Here is a 19,914-nt window from a genome sequence, read left to right on the forward strand (position 1 = left end):
TGCAGGTGGGCCCCGCCCTCCCAATCACCCATAATGCTTCCATCTCCATCAGGCTGTCACCAAATTCCAGCTGCCCTGTTCTCACCCCGTAAATAAAGCAAGTGTCCTGGCTCACAGGGAGCATCTTGCTGGACCATGCTGTGGTACACGGAACTTTTATTCTCTAAGATGTCAGCAGCCAGGAGGTGAAGTTCTCGCACATTCACTTGGATTATAGTCCCTCATCTGTTCCCCACTCAAGCCCAGAGCTGGCCTCTTTGGGGGTCTGGACCCCTACCAAAGGGCCATGAAGATCCCTCCGGTTTTCTTGGGCTGAGTGCCAGTGAGGTTGCTTTTCTTCAAAGGCGGAGCTCCCCGCCTGATTTATGAAGAAACATCAACAACCACAAAGGCCTGGTTCAAGAACATTCTCTTACCGGGAAACCACTGATCAATCAAGGAGTTGACATGATCCGTGATGAAAGCCATTGCAGAGAAGTCCCTCATTTCTGACTGGCAGATGATTTTTATCCCTCCGCTTTTTTTCTTTTTCCAGTTTACGTCAGAGGACTCAACACTGGAAGTCAGACGTAGAGAGAGGCACATCACCATGTGGCTTCGAGGCCTGCGCGTCTCCCTGCCTCTGTGGCCCAGCCCAGCCCCCGGCACCCAGAGGGCCCTGTGCAGGACTGAGGGGGTGTCTGGCCTCTACGGTCCCTGCCCCCAACACAGGCATGGGGGAGTGAACGGGATGGCTTTAGAGGATGGATAATCAGGCTGGAATTTGGCGCTGGCCCTTAGGTATGACCCTGGGGAAGTTTCTTTACTTTTCTGAACCATAGTTCTGTCATCTGTTAAGTGGCAACTGTGAGGTTTAAGGGACAAAAACAGTATGGAAGCACCAGGCACCAAGAGTGGTCCAAATCAGGCCCATGAAAAAAGTTAATTTCCTTCTTTCTCTTCTCACACAGCTGAAGAATATTTTGAAGAATTCATTGTGAGTATTGAATAAAGTATCTTCTATGCTTTTTTTTTTTTTATGCTTAGCACTTATTGTATCTGTCGAGTTAACTTTATATGTACCTCAAAAAAGGACAGGGGGAAGGGAGCTGAGTTTGGTGCAGCTCTGTCTGCAGTGTGGGACCAGGTGAGGATAGATTACGGGGAGCGGAGCCGGGCAGACAGCTGCGAGGCCTTCCAGCTCCCTCCTAAGTGACCTGTGGGAGGGGCCGGGAAAACACACACCCCTCACTCCTGAACCCAGGGTGGCCCACCTCCCTCATGTCCTGGGCTTGGCCACTACACCCTCCTTCGCCTTGTCCATCCTCTAGTCACCAACGGCTTCGCTTGTAAGAAGACCATAAGAGGGGGAGGAGATGGGGACCTCTGGAACATTCCAGAAGGCTCATTTCTATGAATGGTCATGGCAAGGTGCTCTGAATAGCAGAATCCTGGAAGAGGACCGTGGTGGTCCAGTGGGAGAATTCTCATCTTCCATGTAGGGGAGCTGGGTTTGATTTCCGGCCAATGCACCTCAGGCATGGCCATCACCTGTCTGTCAGTGGAGGCTTGCATGTTGCCATGATGCTAAATAGGCTACAGCAGTTTCCAGACTAAGACAGACTAGGAAGAAAGGCCTGGTTATCTACTTCTGAAAATCAGCCAGTAAAAACTCCATGGATCACAACGTCTGATCCCTTGTGCATGCGGTCCCCGTGAGTTGTGGTCGACTCCACAACAGCTAACAACTACAACAGTGGCTAAAAAATCCCACGCTGGAGGCTACCACAGGGATGCCACCACAGCGCCATGCTGACCTGGCTAGGGGGGCTCCGAATGGCTCCTACCTGAGGTCACCCCCGTCAAAAGTGACCAGGAGCCCTTCCTGCCAATAGATGGTGTGATTTCTTTTCACTCTGAATGTGCTGCAGCGATTTCTCTGGTTTCCTGTAAAGCTGTAAATGGTCACTCTTCTGCTCCTGCTTTTAGTATTCTTCTTGTTTTCAAAAAGCTGAAAGACAGAGAAGGCCTGGTTAAGTATTCCGGGCTCTGCACAGGCCCCGGCAACTCTCTAAGGAGGCTGGTCTGCCCCCATCTTGACAAATGACCACAGCCTTTCCCACCACCATGCTCCCTGGCGGCATCCCTGCTGCCAAATCACGCGACACATCCAAAGAGTCTCCTGGATACTCTGGGAATATATTTTCGCCGAATGGTTGAAAATAGGCTTTTTTCTTTTAAATCTTTCCCCTTGAATTTACAAGTAAAAAAATTCATGTTAGAAAATGTGCAAAATGTAAGGAAGAAAATACCGATTTAATACCAAGCAGAGGGATCACTAAGATCTTGGCATATTTTTTTCCAGATTTTTTTCTATGTCTGTGTATTTTTAAAAACAGCCGAGGCCATAAAATGAGCTGCCGTTGAGTCAATTCCAACTCACGGAGACTCCCTGTGTGTCAGAGTAGAACTGTGCTCCATAGGGTTTTCAATGGCTGACTTTTCAGAAGTAGATTGCCAAGCCTTTCTTCCAAGGCACCTCTGGGTGGGCTTGAACTTCTAAAGTTTCAATTAGCAGCCAAGCGCATTAACTGTTTGTACCACTGTCCTTCTAAATTTATATACTTTTCAAAACTTCACTTTTCCTAGGCCGTTAAGAACTCATCATAAATATTCATTTTTCTAACGCTTAGTATTTTAATAATTTAGTGATTATTATTATTGTTGTTATTTACCCCACTCTAGGATGTTTAAATTGGTTCCAATGTCTTGCTCCAAGAAATAAGCCATGATGAACATGAAAAAGTACAAAGCTTTTTCTGACTTCAAATTACGCCCTTAGATTTTTAGTGGGAGGGCTACTGGGTCAAAGGGTCTGACCTCTTTAATGCTCTGGATATATACCGAGGAATCACTTTCTGAAATGATTTCACTGACCACAGGCTGGTGGGGTGGTGTACAATGATGGTTTAACGCTTTGCTAATTTGGTGGGTGAAACGTGGACCCTCCATCATTGAGGAACCACTGAATGTCTGTGCTGGCCACAGAAAACCCTGACAACGGATACAGCTACACAACACGGTTAAGTAACTGGTGTCACTGAATTGCACTTGTAAAAAGTGTTGAACTGGCAAATGTTGTGTTACATGTATCTTTTACAAAAAAAAAAAGTGGACCCTGGCTTCTTCTTGAATTTGCACTCCTTTGATTACCATGGGGGCTAAACTCCATTGTCCTTCTGTCACCCAACTGAATTTCAATAGGTGCCCCACCTCGGGAGCCCACGCGGAGCTCAGGCCACACAGGATGCTGGTGCTCCAGTGACCTCCCACCTGGAGCTGGAGCAGGACAGAGAGTTCAAAGGGAGGGCAGGGTGATGGAGCCCGGAATCGCCGGGAGGGCCAGCGCCTGCACCCACCCCCTTCAATCAGCACTACCAACAAATCTCACTGCTGATATGAGTCCTAACATTTACAGTTTTTCAGGCTCCTGCATATCCTTTTATCATTTCAGCAAAACGGGAAGATCAAAGAATATCTTTATTTAGCCAAGAATTTCGAATCCAGTAAACGTCATCTAATTAAAACCAGTTGCCAAGTTGATTATGCTGCAAAAGTCAATTCATATGGAATGTTGTGTTAACTACTCAACAGTCCGTGCTTCTCCAAGTGCAAAGTCAAGAGTCCCCCAGCCCCCCGGGCTCACCTCAAGTTTTCCTGCAGTGGGTCTGGGGTGGAGCTTGAGAATTTGCATTTCTAATGAGTTCCCAGATGAGGCTGACATTGCTGGCAGAGAAACCAGACTTTGAGAACCGCCACTCAAGGCAAATAATAAATACACACGTGATACTGCCTTGTATGAAGTTCGGTTTGACTGACAGCTGGGGCTCACTTCAGTAACTCCAGGCTACCGCACAGAAAATAATTCCTCGTATTAGGTCTTTGTTGTCAGTGGACCAAATTAAAATGCTGCCCTCACGGTTCTCAACCTTGGCTGCACCTTGGAATCACCTGGAGCTTTAAAGACCCCCATGCGACTCGCAAAGATTCTGACTCAAAAGGATTGGAGCATGGTTAGTGTCTGCTATGTTTCAAAGCTCCCCAGATGACTAGCGTACAGCCAGGGTCCCCATAACTGCCATGGTTCTGCGCCAGCAGCATCACCTGGGGAATGGTCAGAAGTGTGTACTCTTGAGTCCTAAGCCACATCTCCTGCATCAGAACCTGTGGTGGTGGGCCCAGCCATCTGGGCTCTAACATGCCCTCAAGGGGATGCTGATGAGGGTTAAAGTTCAGAACCACTGTTCTGAGAGGGATGGTCTACTAGCTGAAGCACGAGCCCCTCCATCTAGAGAAGAGAAGGCTGCCCGCTGAGCTAGCCTTGTGCCACGGGCACTGGCTCCTGAGACGGAGCTGGTCTTCAATAGCTCCCAGCAGCCAAGAGCACCTCCCTCAGCAGGCACCTTGCTGGCATCCCGCACACAGAGACGCAGCTACCTGGAGGTCCATCTCTGCCAAGCTGATCAGCATCCGCGCTATAAACCTCTGCCAGAAGCCGACGGGAACGAAGCTCATCTTAAACACCCTCTTGATGGTGTTGGCCGTGGGATGGCGCATGCTGTGGGTGTCTAGGCCAGGCTTGGAGGGAAGGAGGTGTGGCAGCAGGTAGCTGAAACACATCAAAGAGGACAGGTGAACGGTGCAGCCCCAACTCGGTTGCGAGGACCCTGATGCACCACAGACCACACGCTCTGGGACCGGCTCTGTGGAAACATCTGAGATCAGGGCCTTCAGAATTTTATTTTCACAGATGAGCCTGGCTTATGTGCTGAGATCAAATGCACCCAGGGAAAATGAAGATGGGCATGCTGGGCATATTCACCGAAGTTTCCAGGAGAGACCAGAACAATGCTACCAGAAGAAAAATATATCTTGAAAACATCCGTGGTTGTAAACATGTCAGACACGGCAAATTGGAGCTGATTCTCCATAAACAGGGCCATGATAGGAGAATCACTTAAATTACCTTGGGTTGGTGAAGGAAAAACAAATACAGCTGCTCAGCTCCAAGGACGACGGGGATGCTGGGGTCAGAGCCTTCCAAGCTATTTATTGTTCTTGGCCAGTGGGGACAACACGATTGCCTTACAAGCGGGAATGAGGCCATTTGTGCGGGACAGGGATGTTTTATGAGAACACTGTTGCTCGTCGTAAAAACGCTGTGTCACCGTGTCGGGGAGGTGTTCATGCCTGTTGTTATAGCTGGAGCCTGGGCGGTTCTTCAGAGTGTGTGGAAGCCAGCCTGTCTGTGTGCCTGTGGAGCCACAGGGGGTGAGGGTACAGGGCGGGCGGGGGGGGGGCCCTCTAGGAGCAGCCACCCCAGCAACCTGGGGATATGCAAACCGCTTTGCCTTGGCCTCTTCTAGCCCTTTAAAATAAATCAGCTTAGGCCCAATAAATGTCTCTAGAACTTTCTGGAAGATACTCCTAAAATGTTTTATAAGGAAAATTCAAACAGCCTGGTTGGCCAAGTACAAGGGCTTGAATCCCACTGGGAACTTGCACGCTCTGTCTTGAGCACTCTGCTGCTTCTCCTGGCGAGTCTCTGTTTCCTGTCCCAGGAAACAGGAAGAGAAAGAAACCCATCTTCACAGGGCTGTTGAGAGGATGAACTAGGGCTGCGTAGGGAAAGTCCTGAGGCCTGTTCACGGCCCAGCTGGAGCGGGTGGGGAAGGTAAGCACCTCTTCATTCATTTCAGACTACTCTGACCGTAGGGCTTTCATTGACTGATTTTCGGAAGTAGATTGCCAGGCCTTTCTTCCTAGTCTGTCTTAGTCTGGAAAGCTCTGCTGAAACCTGTTCAGCATCACAGCAACATGAAAGTCTCCTCTGAGAGATGGGTGGTGGCTGCACATGAGGTGCACTGGCCTGGAATCAAACCCGGGTTTCCTGCATGGAAGGTGAAAACTCTCCTGCTCTGAGCCACTCCTGCCCCGACCTCTCCTGGGTGCCTAGTGCCGATCTGTTGTACTGTTCACCCACGTCACAGGACTTCCTCACCCTGGCCATGCCCTGGGGCTCTCTGCTTAAGGCTCCTCCCTCACCTTGTAGGTGTGTGCTTCATGAGGGCAGCGAACAATCTCTACACCAGATGTCCCAGCACACGGCACCACAGAGCAGGTGCTCAGTAACTGTCTTTTTTAAAATTTTCAAATGTAATTTTTATTTATTAATATTTTATTGTGATTTTGGACAAATTTTACACGGCAAATTAGGTTCTCATTTAATAATTTCTATACATATAATTCAGTGACATTGGTTATACTTTCCATAATATGTCAGCATTCTCATTATTTCCCTTCTGGTTGTTCTGTTTCCATTAATCTAGCTTCCCTGTCCCCCCTTACCTTCTCATCTTTGGTCTAGGGTAAATGTTGACTGCTACGACTCATTGAGATGATTGCTTAGAAGAGCACAGTACTCACGGGTGACACTGTTTATTTTCTGAGCCACTCTGCCTTTTGGCTGATAGGTGATCTCTGGAAGTGGTTTGAGTTCCAAGTTTAAAGGGATCCCAGGGTGATAGTTTTGAGGGTTCATCTAATCTCTATCAGTCCAGTAAGTCTGACCTTTTTAACGAATTTGAGTTTTGTTCTACATTTTTTTCTTATTCTATCTGGGGCTATCTGTTGTGTCCCTTGTTGGGACAGTCGGTAGTGGTAGCTGGATACCATCTAGTTTTTCTGCTCAATAACTATCTTGGAGGCAGAGATGATTTAGAGGCCAGGACAGTGTGTGGACAGGTTCAAACTCTGGCAATCAAGGCCAGTTCTCAAGGTGAGCTGAGCCTTCTGGTAAGACACCTGGCATCTGGTTTGAGACCAATTACAATCAGGAATGGCTGTCCCAGGAGATGACGAGAGAGTCAGTTTGTCGTACTGTGGTGGCCTGTGTATTGTTGTGATGCTGGAAGCTATACCATCAGTATTTCAAGTATCAGCGGGGTCACCCATGGAGGACAGGTTTCAGTGGAGCTTCCAGACTAAGACAGACTAGGAAGACAGCCCTGGAGATCTACTGATGAAAATTAGCCAGTGAAAACCCTCATGGATCACAGCAAAATGTTGTCCAACTTGACTGCTTCGGACATGTCATCAGAAGGGATCAATTGCTGGGAGAGGATATCATGTTTGGTGAAGTAGAGAGCCAGCAAGGGCGAGGGAGACCTTTGGGGAGATTTATTGGCACAATAGTTGCAATGATGGGCTTGAACGTGACAGTGATCATAAGGATGACACAGGGCCTGACAATGTTTCATTCTGTTGTACATAAGGTCACCAAGTTAGAGTTGACTTGATGGTAGCTATCTACCCACCCACCCATCCATCCACCCACCCACCCATCCATCCATCTATCTATAAACAGGCATACACCTGTGGGCACTGAACACAAAGAAATAGTAACACTGATGATAGTATTAACAATAGCTAATGTATTTAGAGGTCTTACTATGTAAGCAGCACTGTTTTAGGTACTTTATATGTATTATCTAATTTACAACTATAATACTAGTAGGTAACAGTATTGTTCCATTTTACAGATGAGGAAAAAAAGGGAGTTAGGATTCATACTCAGGCAGTCTGGCTCCATGTTCTAACCACCGCATGACAGAGCCTCCATGAGGAGCTGGCAGTGATCCGGCTAACTTACTACCCGGCCAAACACGCATGTGTACCTCACTGATCTGCTCTTCATAAGCACATAGTGCCAGGCACTGTGACAAACAGTACATCCTCACTCCTCCAGGCTACTGAGCTGTCAGGTCTCAGCAATGCTTTCAACTCACTGTGTGCCCAGTGTCCTAGGGGAGCTCACAACTGCCCCAACCACGTGACAACTTACATGGATCAAAGCCAAGGACATCCCTGGGCTAGGTAGAAGGGTCATGTGAATTCCTCTTTTGGGCTTCCCTTTTTAGGACTCCACTCGTGGCTGGTATAGCAAGCGGGACTGAGGTTCCCTCCAACATCTAGAAGGCCGAGTGTAAAGCTGAGTGAGCCTGAGGGGAAGGTGGTCTGGGGATAACTCCCAAGAGGCTAAGAATCTCTGGGCGGGCCACACAGTCCAGGCCAGCTCCCCCGGAGTCTCTGCTGGTCATCTCCGTGGGGCTCCATGGTTGGTGCTGTGGGACGGTGGTGGTGTTCTATGGCAGGCAGTGGGCAAAGGTATGTGGACTTAGGATCCTGGTTGCTACCTCATGGCCAACATCAGCATCAGACTCAGGAAGTAACGGAAGCTGAAGCTAGGGAAAGGGGGTTCTGGGTACCAACCTGGTTTAAGCCAGAGTGTCACTGAGGACTGGAATCTGACTCGAGCGCTACACCCTGCCCTCTCAGGCCCCCTGGGGAGAGTGGTGCTTTTCAGTTTGGCAGCCTAGGAAGATGCATCTGATAGCGCAAGGGAAGAAGCCAACATGAAATAGCTGCTGGATGCCAAGCCTCGACAGTAAGAATTCGAAGGAAGGAAACTTAAATAAGAGCTTATAAAGAGGGTAGACTGATTTCCCAGGCAGAGAGCACTGCCAATGAGGCCAAGGTGCCATGGCTGCCTCTCCCCTGACCACCTCAGAGCTGACACAGGTGCCAGGGTTGGGGGAGGCAGAGAGATGCACCTCTGATCCTGCCTACCTTCCAGAGGCTGACACCATAGCTTGGGGATCCGTGTAGAAAGATAAAATGTAATAAGTCAGTAAGTCTAAAGTAGCAAAAGCTACAGGAGGGCAGTAGGAGAGCTCCTGAGGGGCAGGAGGGTACTCAGAGGTTCCTGGCCTGGAGCAGGGCAGGGCGGGAAAGAGGCCCACGGCTGGCGGTCCAGGCCACAGCAGAGTGTGGGGCAGGGTCAGAGGGCTCCTCAGGGGGCTAGGGGTGAGGAAGACCCCTGACTAGCCAGAGAACAATGGAAAGATGTCTTTAAAGGACTGAAGGAAAAAACTTGACCCAGGATTTTACAACCAGGGAAAACATCCATCAAAAATGAGAGTGAGATAAAGACATTTTCATGTAAACGAACATTTTGTCTGAAAGAGAGTTTGCCGCCATCAGACCTGAAATTTAAGAAATGCTGAGCAAAGTTCTTCATGCTGAAGATACCAGATGGAAGCTTAGAACTACAGGAAGGGATGAACAGCACCAGACATGGTAAGCATATTTCTTTTTCTTAATTTCTTAAAAGGCTATTGACGGTTTAAAGCCAAAATACTAACACTGTATTGCGAGGTTTATGTGTAGGAGAGCGCAGAAGATGGTGGGGGGCATAACGTAATTATATTGTTCTAAGGCTCCTGTGTTCTATGTGAAATGGTATAATACTAATTCCAAGCAGATTGTGAAAGTTAAGGATGCATATTCTAATTCCTAGATCAACCACTAAAAAAATACCAAGAAGAATAGCTAATAAAGAGACTAAAAAAAAAAAAAATTGATTCCCAAGATACAGAAAGGGCCTGAGACCAGAAGAACTAGATGGTGCCTGGCTACAGCCGTGACTGTCCTGACAGGGAACACAACAGAGAACCCCTGAGGGAGAAGGAGAGCAGTGGGATGCAGACCTCAAATTCTTGTAAAAAGACCAGACTTAATGGTCTGAGACTAGAAGGACACCAGAGGTCATGGTCCCCAGACCTTCTGTTAGCCCAAGACTGGAACCATTCCCAAAGCCAACTCTTCAGACTGGGATTGGACTGGACTATAAGACAGAAAATGATACTGATAAGGAGTGAGCTTCTTGGCTCAAGTAGACACATGAGACTATGTGGGCAGCTCCTGTCTGGAAAGAAGAGGAGAAGACAGAGGGAGACAGAAGCTGGCTGAATGGACATGGGGAATACAGGGTGGAGAGAAGGAGTGTGCTGTCTCATTAGGGGAAGAGCACCTAGGAGTATATAACCCACCACCACTGCGTCGAGTCGACTGAGTATATAGCAAGATGTATATAAATTTTTGTATGAGAGACTGACTTGATTTGTAAACTTTCACTTAAAGCATAAAAAAAAAAAAAACTGATTAACCCAAAAGAAGACAGTAAAGGATGAACAGTAAAAACAGATGGTATAGATAGAAAAAAAGTAGTAAGACATAGGCTTAAATCCAATTACATCATTAATTACCTTAAATGTAAATGAATTAAATATTCCTATTAAAAGGCAGAAAGTGTCAGAGGACAAAAAGAGGACTGGCGCTGTTCATCCGTTCCTGTAGTTCTAAGCTTCCATCTGGTATCTTCAGCATGAAGAACTTTGCTCAGCATTTCTTAAAGTTCAGGTCTGATGGCAGCAAACTCTCTCTTTCAGACAAAATGTTCGTTTACATGAAAATGTCTTTATTTCACTCTCATTTTTGATGGATGTTTTCCCTGGTTGTAAAATCCTGGGTCCAATTTTAGTATGAAGACCCAGGTAAAATGAAAATAAAAGGATAGAAAAAGCCAGGTAGAGTAAAAGAAGCTGATGTGGCTATTTTAATATCAGACAAATTTGACTTCAGGAATAGGAATATTACCAGAAACAGAGACATTTTATAACGATAAAAGGGTTGATTCACCACAAAGATGGTAAAAACTGCAAATGTGTATGCAACTAATAAAAAATAGAAGCTCCAAAATACGTGAAGCAAAAACTGATGGGTATCAGTGGAGAAAAAGACAAATCCATAATCATAGCAGGATAGAACTAATAGAAAAAAAATCAATAAGGATATAGAATATCTGAATAACATTATCAACCACTTTGAGGCCTTCGGGCAGTGTAAATGGGTAAGTGATTGACTACTAGCTGAAAAGTTGGTTTGAACCCACGATCTGCTTCTGAATGGTCACGGCCTTGAAAACCCTTTGAGGTAGTTCTACTCTGCATACATGGGGTCGTCATGAGTCGGAATCAACATGATGCCAACCAGCAACATTTATCCCTTTGAGCTATTTAAAATTTATGAAACACTTAAGCAACACTTGTAGAATGCTCATTTTTTGTGCACTTGGAACGTTCACCAAGAAAGGTTACTGTCATGGATTGAACTGTGCCCTCCCCAAAATATGTGTCAACTTGGTTAGGCCGTGATTCCCAGTATTGTGTGGTTGTCCCCCATTTTGTGATTGTAATTTTATGTTAAAGAGGATTAGGGGGTGATTGTAACAATCTTACCCAGGTCATACCCCTGATCCAATGTAAAGGGAGTTTCCCTGGGGTATGGCCTATACCACCTTTTATCTCTCAAGAGATAAAAAGGAAAGGGGAAGTAAGCAGAGAGGGGGGACCTCATACCACCAAGAAAGCAGTGCCGGGAGCAGAGCACATCCTTTGGACCCAGGGTACTTGTGTGGAGAAGCTCCTAGTCTAGGGGAAGATTGAGGAGAAGGCCGTCAGAGACAGAAAGACTTCCCCTGGAGCTGATACCCTGAATTTGGACTTTTAGCCTACTTTATTATGAGGAAATAAATTTCTCTTTGTTAAAGCCATCTACTTGTGGTATTTCTGTTATGGCTGCGCTAGATGACTAAGACAATCATATACCAGCAAATAAAATAAATCTCAATAAATTTCAAAATAATGAAACCTTAAAGTATATTCTATGAATAAAACAATTCAACTAAAAAGCAATAACAAGGTAAGTAGAAAATCCCCAAATATTTGGAAATAAAACAACATACTTCTAAGTGTCTCATGGGTTAAAGGAGAATTCACAGGGGATTTTAGAAAATATTTCAAACTGAATGAAAATAAAAACATAATATAAAATATGTCGTATTTGTTACATAAAGCAGTGCTTAGAGGGAAATTTATGGCCTTAAATAATTACACCAGAAAAGAAGGTTTAAAATCAACGAGCTAAGCTTCTCTCTCAAAAGGTAAAAGATATACAAATTAAACACTAAGTGAAAGGGAGGAAATAAAAGAAGTGATAAAACCAAAATAAACCCAGTGCTGTCGAGCTGATTCCAACTCATAGCGACCCTATAGGACAGAGTAGAGCTGCCCCATACAGTTTCCAAGGAGTGCCTGGTGGATTTGAACTCCTGACCCTTTGGTAGAGCTGTAGCACTTACCACTACACCACCAGAAATAATAAAAAACCCAAACCAAACCCACTGCCGTTGAGTCGATTCCGACTCATAGTGACCCTATAGGACAGAGTAGAACTGCCTTATAGTTTCCAAAGAGCGCCTGGCAGATTCGAACTGCCGACCTGTTGGTTAGCAGCTGTAGCACTTAACCACTACGCCACCAGGGTTTCCAGAAGTAACAGATGAAGTAAAAAACAAACCATAGAGGAAATCAATAACGCCGAAAGTTGGTTCTTCGGAAAGATTTAAAAAATGATAAACATTGAGCAAGATTAAAGAAAAAAGACTAAAAGACCAAAGAAAGAGGGAAAAGATGTATTAATAGTAGAAAAGAGATGATTATCACTACAGATCCCACAGATATTTAAAGGTTATAATATTATAAACAGGCAAATTCCTTAAAAAACAAACTTACCAAAATATTGCCACAAGAATAAATAGAAAATGTGAATAACCCTATACCCATTAAAGAGGTTCAATCTGCAATTAAAAACTTTTCCATGAAAAAAACTCCAGCCCCAAATGATTTTCTTGATGAAGTCTATCAAAACATTAAAGACACAATACCAATCTTACACAAACTCTTACAGAAAGTAGAGAAGGAAGAAAAACTTCTTCATTCATTTTATGAAGCCAGCATATGTCTGATAATTCAAACCTAATAAAGGTATTAAAAAAGTACAGACCACTATCCCTTATGAACATAAACATAAAAATTCTTAAGAAAATATACTAGCCAATGGAATCTAGCATATATAAAAAAGATAATAAATTATGAACAAGGGGGACTCATTCCAGGAATGCAAAATTGGTTCAACATTTGAAAATCAATCAACATAATATATTTAACAGTAAAAGAATTGAGGAAGAAAATGTTTAACTCAGATATAGAACAAGCATTTATTTGACAAAACTCAACACGAATTCATGATAAAAACCTCAGCAAACTAGAAACAGAAGGGAATTTCCTCACTCCGACAAAGGACATCTATTTAAAAACCCTACAGCTAACATTACACTTAATGGTGAAGGACTGAAAGTCTTTTCCCCCTGAGATCACAAACAAGACAAGGACATTGCACCCCTTCTATTCAAGCTTTTACTTGAGATTGTAGCCAATGCAATTAGGCAAGGAGGGAAAATAAGCTATGCAAAAAACTAGAAAGTACTCAATTTGTCAGTCCAAATACTAAAATTGGAACAATAAAGATTACAAAGAAAAACTATTTTTTTCATAGACAAAATGATTGTGTATACAGAAAATCTTCAGAAATCTGTAAAATATCTATTAGCCCTAATAAATGAGTTTATCAAGGTTTCTTGATATAAAATAAATATACAAAAATCAAGTGTCTTTCTGTGTACCAGCAATAATTAATTGAAAATTAAATAAAAAATATATACTCTACAATAGCAAAACCCATAAATTATATAGAAATAAATTTAATGAAAGATGCACAGGATATGAACACTGAAAACACTGTTTTTCTTTTTTTTGGGGGGTGGGGGTGGGTAGAAACAGACAAGCCGATTCTAAAATTTAGATGAAAATGCAAAGAACCTAGAATAGCCAAAATAATTCTTGAAAAAGAAGAACGAAGTTGGAGTGTGTGGTAGGGTAGGTAATGGTTCCCAAAGACAACCAGTTCCTAATTCCTGGAATCTATGAATGTTACCTTATACGGCAAAAGAGACTTTGTGGATATAATTAAGTTAAGGATTTTGAAGCTGGGGAGATTGTCCTGGATTATGCAAGTAGGCCCTGAATCCAATCACAAGTGTCTTTGTAAGAGGCGAGATTTGACACAGGAGAAGTCAAGGTGACCAATAAAGCGAAATACTACACTGCTGGCTTTGAGGATAGAGCCAAGTAATAGAAGGAATGGAACTCTAAAGCTGGGAAAGTATGGCAATGAAATGGATCCTGCCCTGGAATCTCCAGAGACGCATAGCCCTGCTGGCACTTTGATTCTGGCCTAGTGGAACTGATTTTGAATTTCTGACTTCCAGAACTGTCAGAGAATAAATGTGCGTTGTCTTAAGCCACCGAGTTTGTGATAATTTGTTACAGCAGGGTATAGGAAATTAGCATAGAGGGTTTATACAATTTCATTTCAAGTCTTATGCTAAAGCGACAATCATTGGTGCAGTTTGGTATTGGCATAAGGATAACCTGTTATTGTCGCTGATTCCGACTTCTAGTGACCCTATGGGACAGAGTACAATTGCCCCATAGGGGTTCCAAGGCTGTAATCTTTACAAAAGCAGACGGCCACACCTTTCTCCCATGGAGCAGCTGGTGGGTTTGAACCACTGACCTCTCAGTTAGCAGCTGAGCACGTAACCACTGCACCACCAGGGCTCCTTTGGTATAAGGACAGGCATATAGATCAGCCAATCTATATATAGATTAATGGCTATAATATACAAATAAAATATAGAAACCATATAATAAGATCCTCAAGAACTTGGTGTAAGCAAATTATTTCTTAGAGAAGACACAAAAAACACTAATCACAAAAGAAAAATATGGATGAGTCAGGCTTCATTAATGTAAAAAATCAAGTCATTGACTGGGAGAAAATATTTGCCAATCATATATTTGAGAAGTTCAACGGTGCTCAACATCATTAGTCAGGAAAGTGCAAATTAAAACCACAACGAGATCCAATTTCACATCCATTAGAAGAGAGAACATTAAAAAGACTGATAAACAACACATGTTGGAGAGGAAATGGAGCAGTTAGAGAGTCCAATCTCTTGGGAGAGCTGTTTGGCAGTTTTTTATAAAAATAAACTGACACTCTCTGCCTGAGCAATTCCACCCCTAATATTTACTCAAGGGAAATGAAAACATGTCTGCAAAATGACTAAGACTATAGCAGCTTTCAACCACCTGTCAGTCTGTCGTACTGTGGTGGCTCGTGCGTTCTTGTGATGCCGGAAGCTATGCCACCCGTATTTCAAATACCACCAGGGTCACGCATGGTAGATAGGATTCAGCAGAGCTTCCAGACTAAGACAGACTAGGAAGAAAGGCCTGGCAATCTACTGCTGAAGATTAGCCAATGAAAACTGTATGAATGACAACGGAACACGGTCTGATACAGTGCTGGAGAATCAGCTCCCTAGGTTGGAAGGCACTACACAATAGCTGCGGCAATGGACTCAAACAGACCAATGATCATGAAGATGGCACAAAACATTTGGTTCTATTGCACATAAGATTGTCACGAATCGGACTCAACTCAAAGGCAACGAGCAACAATAACAACAATACAGCAGCTTTATTCATAATCGCCCCAAACTGGAAAAAACCCAAATGCCCATCAGTAGGTGAATGGGTAAAGAAATCACAGTAAAGCCATACAGCAGTGGACTACTTAGCCCCCAAAAAGAATGAACTTGACCCACACAACAAACATGACTGCATCGCAAACATGACTGCATCGCAAAAAAGAAGCTGATTAGAGAACGTACTGTGTACTTCCCTTCATACGAAGCTCAAGAACAGGGAATACTGAGCTCTGTTGACAGAAATCAGAACAGTGGTTGCCCATAAAGGATGCAAGAGAACAAGGGGGAACTTTATGGGGTGATGGAAATCTTCTATTATCTCAATATGGGTGCTGGTTACACAGTTGTACACGTTTGTCAAATCTGTGCGTTTCAGTGTATATAAAATTTACCTCAATTAAAAAAAAAAAAGGCTATGAGTGGCACAGTGAGGAAAGGACCGATCAACAGAACTATTTAATTGGGGGGTGGTGGGGCTGCGCGGTGGAGGGGTGGGGTGAGGAGTGGGTGCTGGGGTACAGGGAGGAATCTGAGCCTGGGTGATTGGAAGTGCCACTCTCCAAACAGGGCAGTGGGGCAAGGGTGGTGAATGAGACCAGACAGGAGGGGAGAGAAGGGGAGGTGGTGTCTCCCACACACCATGCTGAGAGCTAAGCTGCCCTTCCAGCTTCCTGGAAGCTCAGGCCCAGGCTCTGGAGGCACTTCCTGCTGGAGACCAGGCTGCAGTGCAGGGAGAGGGCGGCTGAGGACACAAGTGGGCGAGGAGGGTGGCGGGACCACCATGTCAGACCCAGGGGCTGAGAATCTGACTCCTTCAGGGCAGTTTCTGCACAAGACAAGGGTTAGCTGGAGGCCCCAAGGGCCAACTCGGAGGCCAGTGCAGAGCCGTAAGGGGTTAGTGGAAGATAAGGAGGCCGGGAGTGTAGCAGAGTGTTGGGAAGGAAGGAAAGGAGGAAGGGGAGGGGGAGACTGATTTTGTCTTGCTGTGGTTTAGAACTGGGGAGACCTGGGCTTCTTACAGACCCAGGAAAAGTCTGCAGAAAGAAGGAATGGTTAGCCACTACACGGAGTGCTTCTTCACTTCCACGGGACCCTCCAATGATCCATCCTGGAGTCTGGGGTAACGCTGGTGCCCTGTGAGTGAATAATGTCAAGCTGCATTTTGAAGCTGGACCATTTAACGAGCATGCACATCCTTGTTCTAATAACCAAGCAATCAATACTCTTTTATGTATTGAATTGTGTCCCCCCAAAATGTGTGTCAGTTTGGCTAGGCCATGATTCTCAGTATTGTGTGACTGTCCACCATTCTGTCATCTGATGTGATTTTCCTATGTGTTGTAAAGTCTACCTCTATGATGTTAATGAGGCAGGATTAGAGGCAGCTCCGTTACTCAGGCAGGACTCAATCCACGAGACTAAATTCTATCTTGAGTCAATCTCTTTTGAGATATAAAAGAGAGAACTGAGCAGAGAGACAGAGGGACCTCCTACCACCAAGAAAATAGAGCCAGGAGCAGAGTGCACCCTTTGGACTGGGGTTCCTGTGCTGAGACACTCCTAGACCAGGGAAAGACTGACAACAAGGACCTTCCTCCAGAACTGACACACAAAAAAAACTTTCTCCAGGAGCTGGTGCCCTGAATCTGGACTTCTGGCCTCCCAGACCGTGAGAGAATAAATTTCTCTTTGTTAAAACCATCTGCTTGTGGTATTTCTGTTACAGCAGCACAAGATAACAAAGACACCCCCCAAAAAATGAATCCCCAAAAGATTTATTTTCAAGGCTGTTTTGCATGTGTTCCTACATCTTTCTAATAAATAGAGTTTCTTTCAAAATAAAGTGAGGGAGAGGCCAACAGAGGGACCGGCTGCACCTGGCCCTCCTCCCCAGCACTGGCCTGGCCCCGAAGGCACTAATCCCATCTCCCTGGCCTCACCTGTCATTGGCGACCGGCAGGGCGATCTCGAACTTGGCCAGGAACTGGAAGTACTGTTCCTCGGTCTGCTGCGTGAAGCCAGTGCCCACCAGCAGCATCCTGAGGTCCTCCGTGCGGATCACCCCGTTCTTGGCCACCGACCTGGAGCCCCTGATGTTGAAAATCCTCTGCAGGCACTCGGATAGCCAAATGGGGTCAAGGAAGTAGAGGTTCCGCAGGCCGTGGCTTGTGTCCGGGAAGTGCAAGAGGGTGCCGGTTTCAATGAGGAAGCTGATGGCTGCCAGGGAGATGGGAAGGGCTCAGCATTAGAGAAGGGAGGCAGAAGGAACTCTGTGGGCGACACCACTCCCAGGGGACTGAGACACAACTCTTCCTGAAGCACAGCCAACACTTCCACTGTGCTCCTCAGGCTGGGTCAGCCGCCTGATGAAGGCTTCTCTAATGGTACCTGGGCGTCCCTGATGGTACACATGGTTAAGGCACTCGGCTGTAGCTGAAAGATTGGAGGTTCGAGTCTAACCAAAGATGTCTTGGAAGAAGGGCCTGGTGGTCACCTTCTCAAAAATCAGCCATTGAAAACCTTACAGAGCAGTTCTACTCTGACATGGGTGGGGTTTGCCCTGAGTCAGAATCACGTGACAGCAACTGGTTTAGTGGTTTTCAATGGTTCCTTGTACCTTCTCCTCATAAGCTGATCTAATAACCAACTGGGTAACTAGTTGTTTGGACTCTGTCTTCCCAAATGAATGGTCACCCTTGAGGGCAGGGACCAGTGGCGTTGGCTTATAAATATATCCCAAAGGACAAACACGATGCTGGGGTTCTCTCTCTCTCACAGGAAAGAAGGGAAGGAGGAAAATAAAAAAAAAAAGGGAAGGAGGAATGGGTGGAAGAAGGGAAAGAAAGAAGGCGGGGAGGAAAGCGAGAGTTTCTTGGACTTCCATTAAAAAATGCACCCTATTTGTGCTCAGGGTCAAGCTAGAGCTATTAGTGTAGAAGATTCCATTTCTCACAAGTGTAATGCCCTGCCCACCTTCCCGGAGTCCTGCCTGCTGGCTGCCCCCGCCCCTCTGCCACCCACCCCACCCACCAGACTGAAGGTCCTCGTAGTCCTTGATGTCATTGCCAGGGGTCTGCTCCACCAGCTGCTCCAGCTGCCTGTCTGTCAGGTACTGGACGGCATCGCTCTGGCTGCGCTGCTGCTGCTCTGCCAGCACGGCCTCCTGGAGACTCAGGTAGCTCTTGGGGACCTGGGGGTGGCAGGTGGCCAAGGTGTGGCTCCCAGGCCAGCTCAGGCAGGTCCAGACCTTCCCCGGCCTTGCCCAAGGCTCTGAGGGGGTCGACCTTTTAGACCACTACCTTCCACCCACTCCCTCCCCCAGAAACTGGTCACACTTGGGACCCAGCCTTATGACACATTTTATAGTAACAAGAGGGGAAAGTGCAGCTTCCTGAACAGGACCCAGCGCCCTCGCTTTGACTGAGGGGTGAAGTGCTTACCAGCCGACCGGCAAGGCGTTGGCAGCCGATGGGGCTGCCTACGTCCTTCATGCTGCAGGTGACATGGAAGATCAGCTGCCGCAGCCCCTCCTGGCCCTCCAGGCTCTTACAAGAAAGTTCACTGTGGGGAGAGAGAACGATTTTGCTCAGGACTCCAACCCCCTGGGAGGATGCATTTTAGCATCTCTGTTTTTCCAAGTGTTTCATCCCCAGCTCTGGCAAGTCCAGCGAACTGTGGAAATGGACACAAAGAAGCCTGTGGAGGACTTGCTTTGTGCAGAGCACCGTGCTGGGCACCCCACAGCGTGTCCTGTAGTCCGTCCCCAGCATGCCCATTTTACAGATAAGGAAAAAAAGGCTCAGAGGTACAAACAACCCCCAAGGATACAGCTGGGTTTGACCCAGGCCTCTGGCCCAGGGCCAGTGCTCCTGTTATCATAGGTCCTGGGGCCTTCTCAAGGGCACACAAAGAATTCCTGGATGTCAATCCTGCATCCTGTGCCAGGCCGAGGTGTCCTCACATCAGCGCAGGCACTAAGGGCATGGACTCCACCCAGAGTGAGGGGATCAGGGCCAAGAGCCACCGGCACAGCTGCAGCAATGCATGGTTTGCTCTCATAGTGGACACTGTCAGAAGGTTCACTTAATTCTCTGAGCCTCAGTTTTAACATCTGAAAAGTGGACACACCGACCCCCAGATCCCACAGGTCTGCTGTGGGAGCCCAACAGGAGGCAAGGTCAGCGACAGGCCCAGGGCGCTGGCCCCAACTGCACCACCTATCCCTAACCCTACCTGACAGGCCCCTTCCCTCTGCCCAACCCCTCCCTACTCAAGGCCTGGTCAATCTCCCAGCCCACGTGGGACAGGACCAACCCTGGGTTTGCACCTTGATAAGCAGTAACAAATGCTCATGGTGGATGTAGGTATTCACGTCTCCTGGTCCCACAGTGCACCTCAGCACTGCCCATGGGGTGCGGAGTGAACATCTACAAGGTCTTCCCTCTCCAAGGGCCCTGGAAGGGGCCCAGCCCAGCAGAGGCCCTCCTCAGAAGCCCTCTGAGGGCAGGTCCTGGGGAAGA

General features: G+C 46.2%; 1 protein-coding gene across 4 annotated transcripts in view; it reads right to left on the bottom strand.

Moving 5' to 3' along the window:
- LRRK1 (leucine rich repeat kinase 1) overlaps positions 1–19,914 on the bottom strand; it is a 161,037-nt gene that overhangs the window by 35,412 nt on the left and 105,711 nt on the right. For all 4 annotated transcript variants that reach the window (XM_010593871.3, XM_064296241.1, XM_023553070.2 and 1 more), the window contains exons 18-23: positions 18,835–18,955; positions 18,425–18,584; positions 17,335–17,611; positions 4,477–4,648; positions 1,827–1,990; positions 417–556 (exon numbers count right to left, since the gene is read on the bottom strand). In XM_010593871.3, the coding sequence (XP_010592173.1) occupies positions 417–556; positions 1,827–1,990; positions 4,477–4,648; positions 17,335–17,611; positions 18,425–18,584; positions 18,835–18,955 (1,034 nt within the window). The remainder of the gene's footprint in view (positions 1–416; positions 557–1,826; positions 1,991–4,476; positions 4,649–17,334; positions 17,612–18,424; positions 18,585–18,834; positions 18,956–19,914) is intronic.

The sequence above is a fragment of the Loxodonta africana genome, chromosome 13 (genome assembly GCF_030014295.1).
Source record: "Loxodonta africana isolate mLoxAfr1 chromosome 13, mLoxAfr1.hap2, whole genome shotgun sequence".
Taxonomy (NCBI): Eukaryota; Metazoa; Chordata; class Mammalia; order Proboscidea; family Elephantidae; genus Loxodonta; species Loxodonta africana.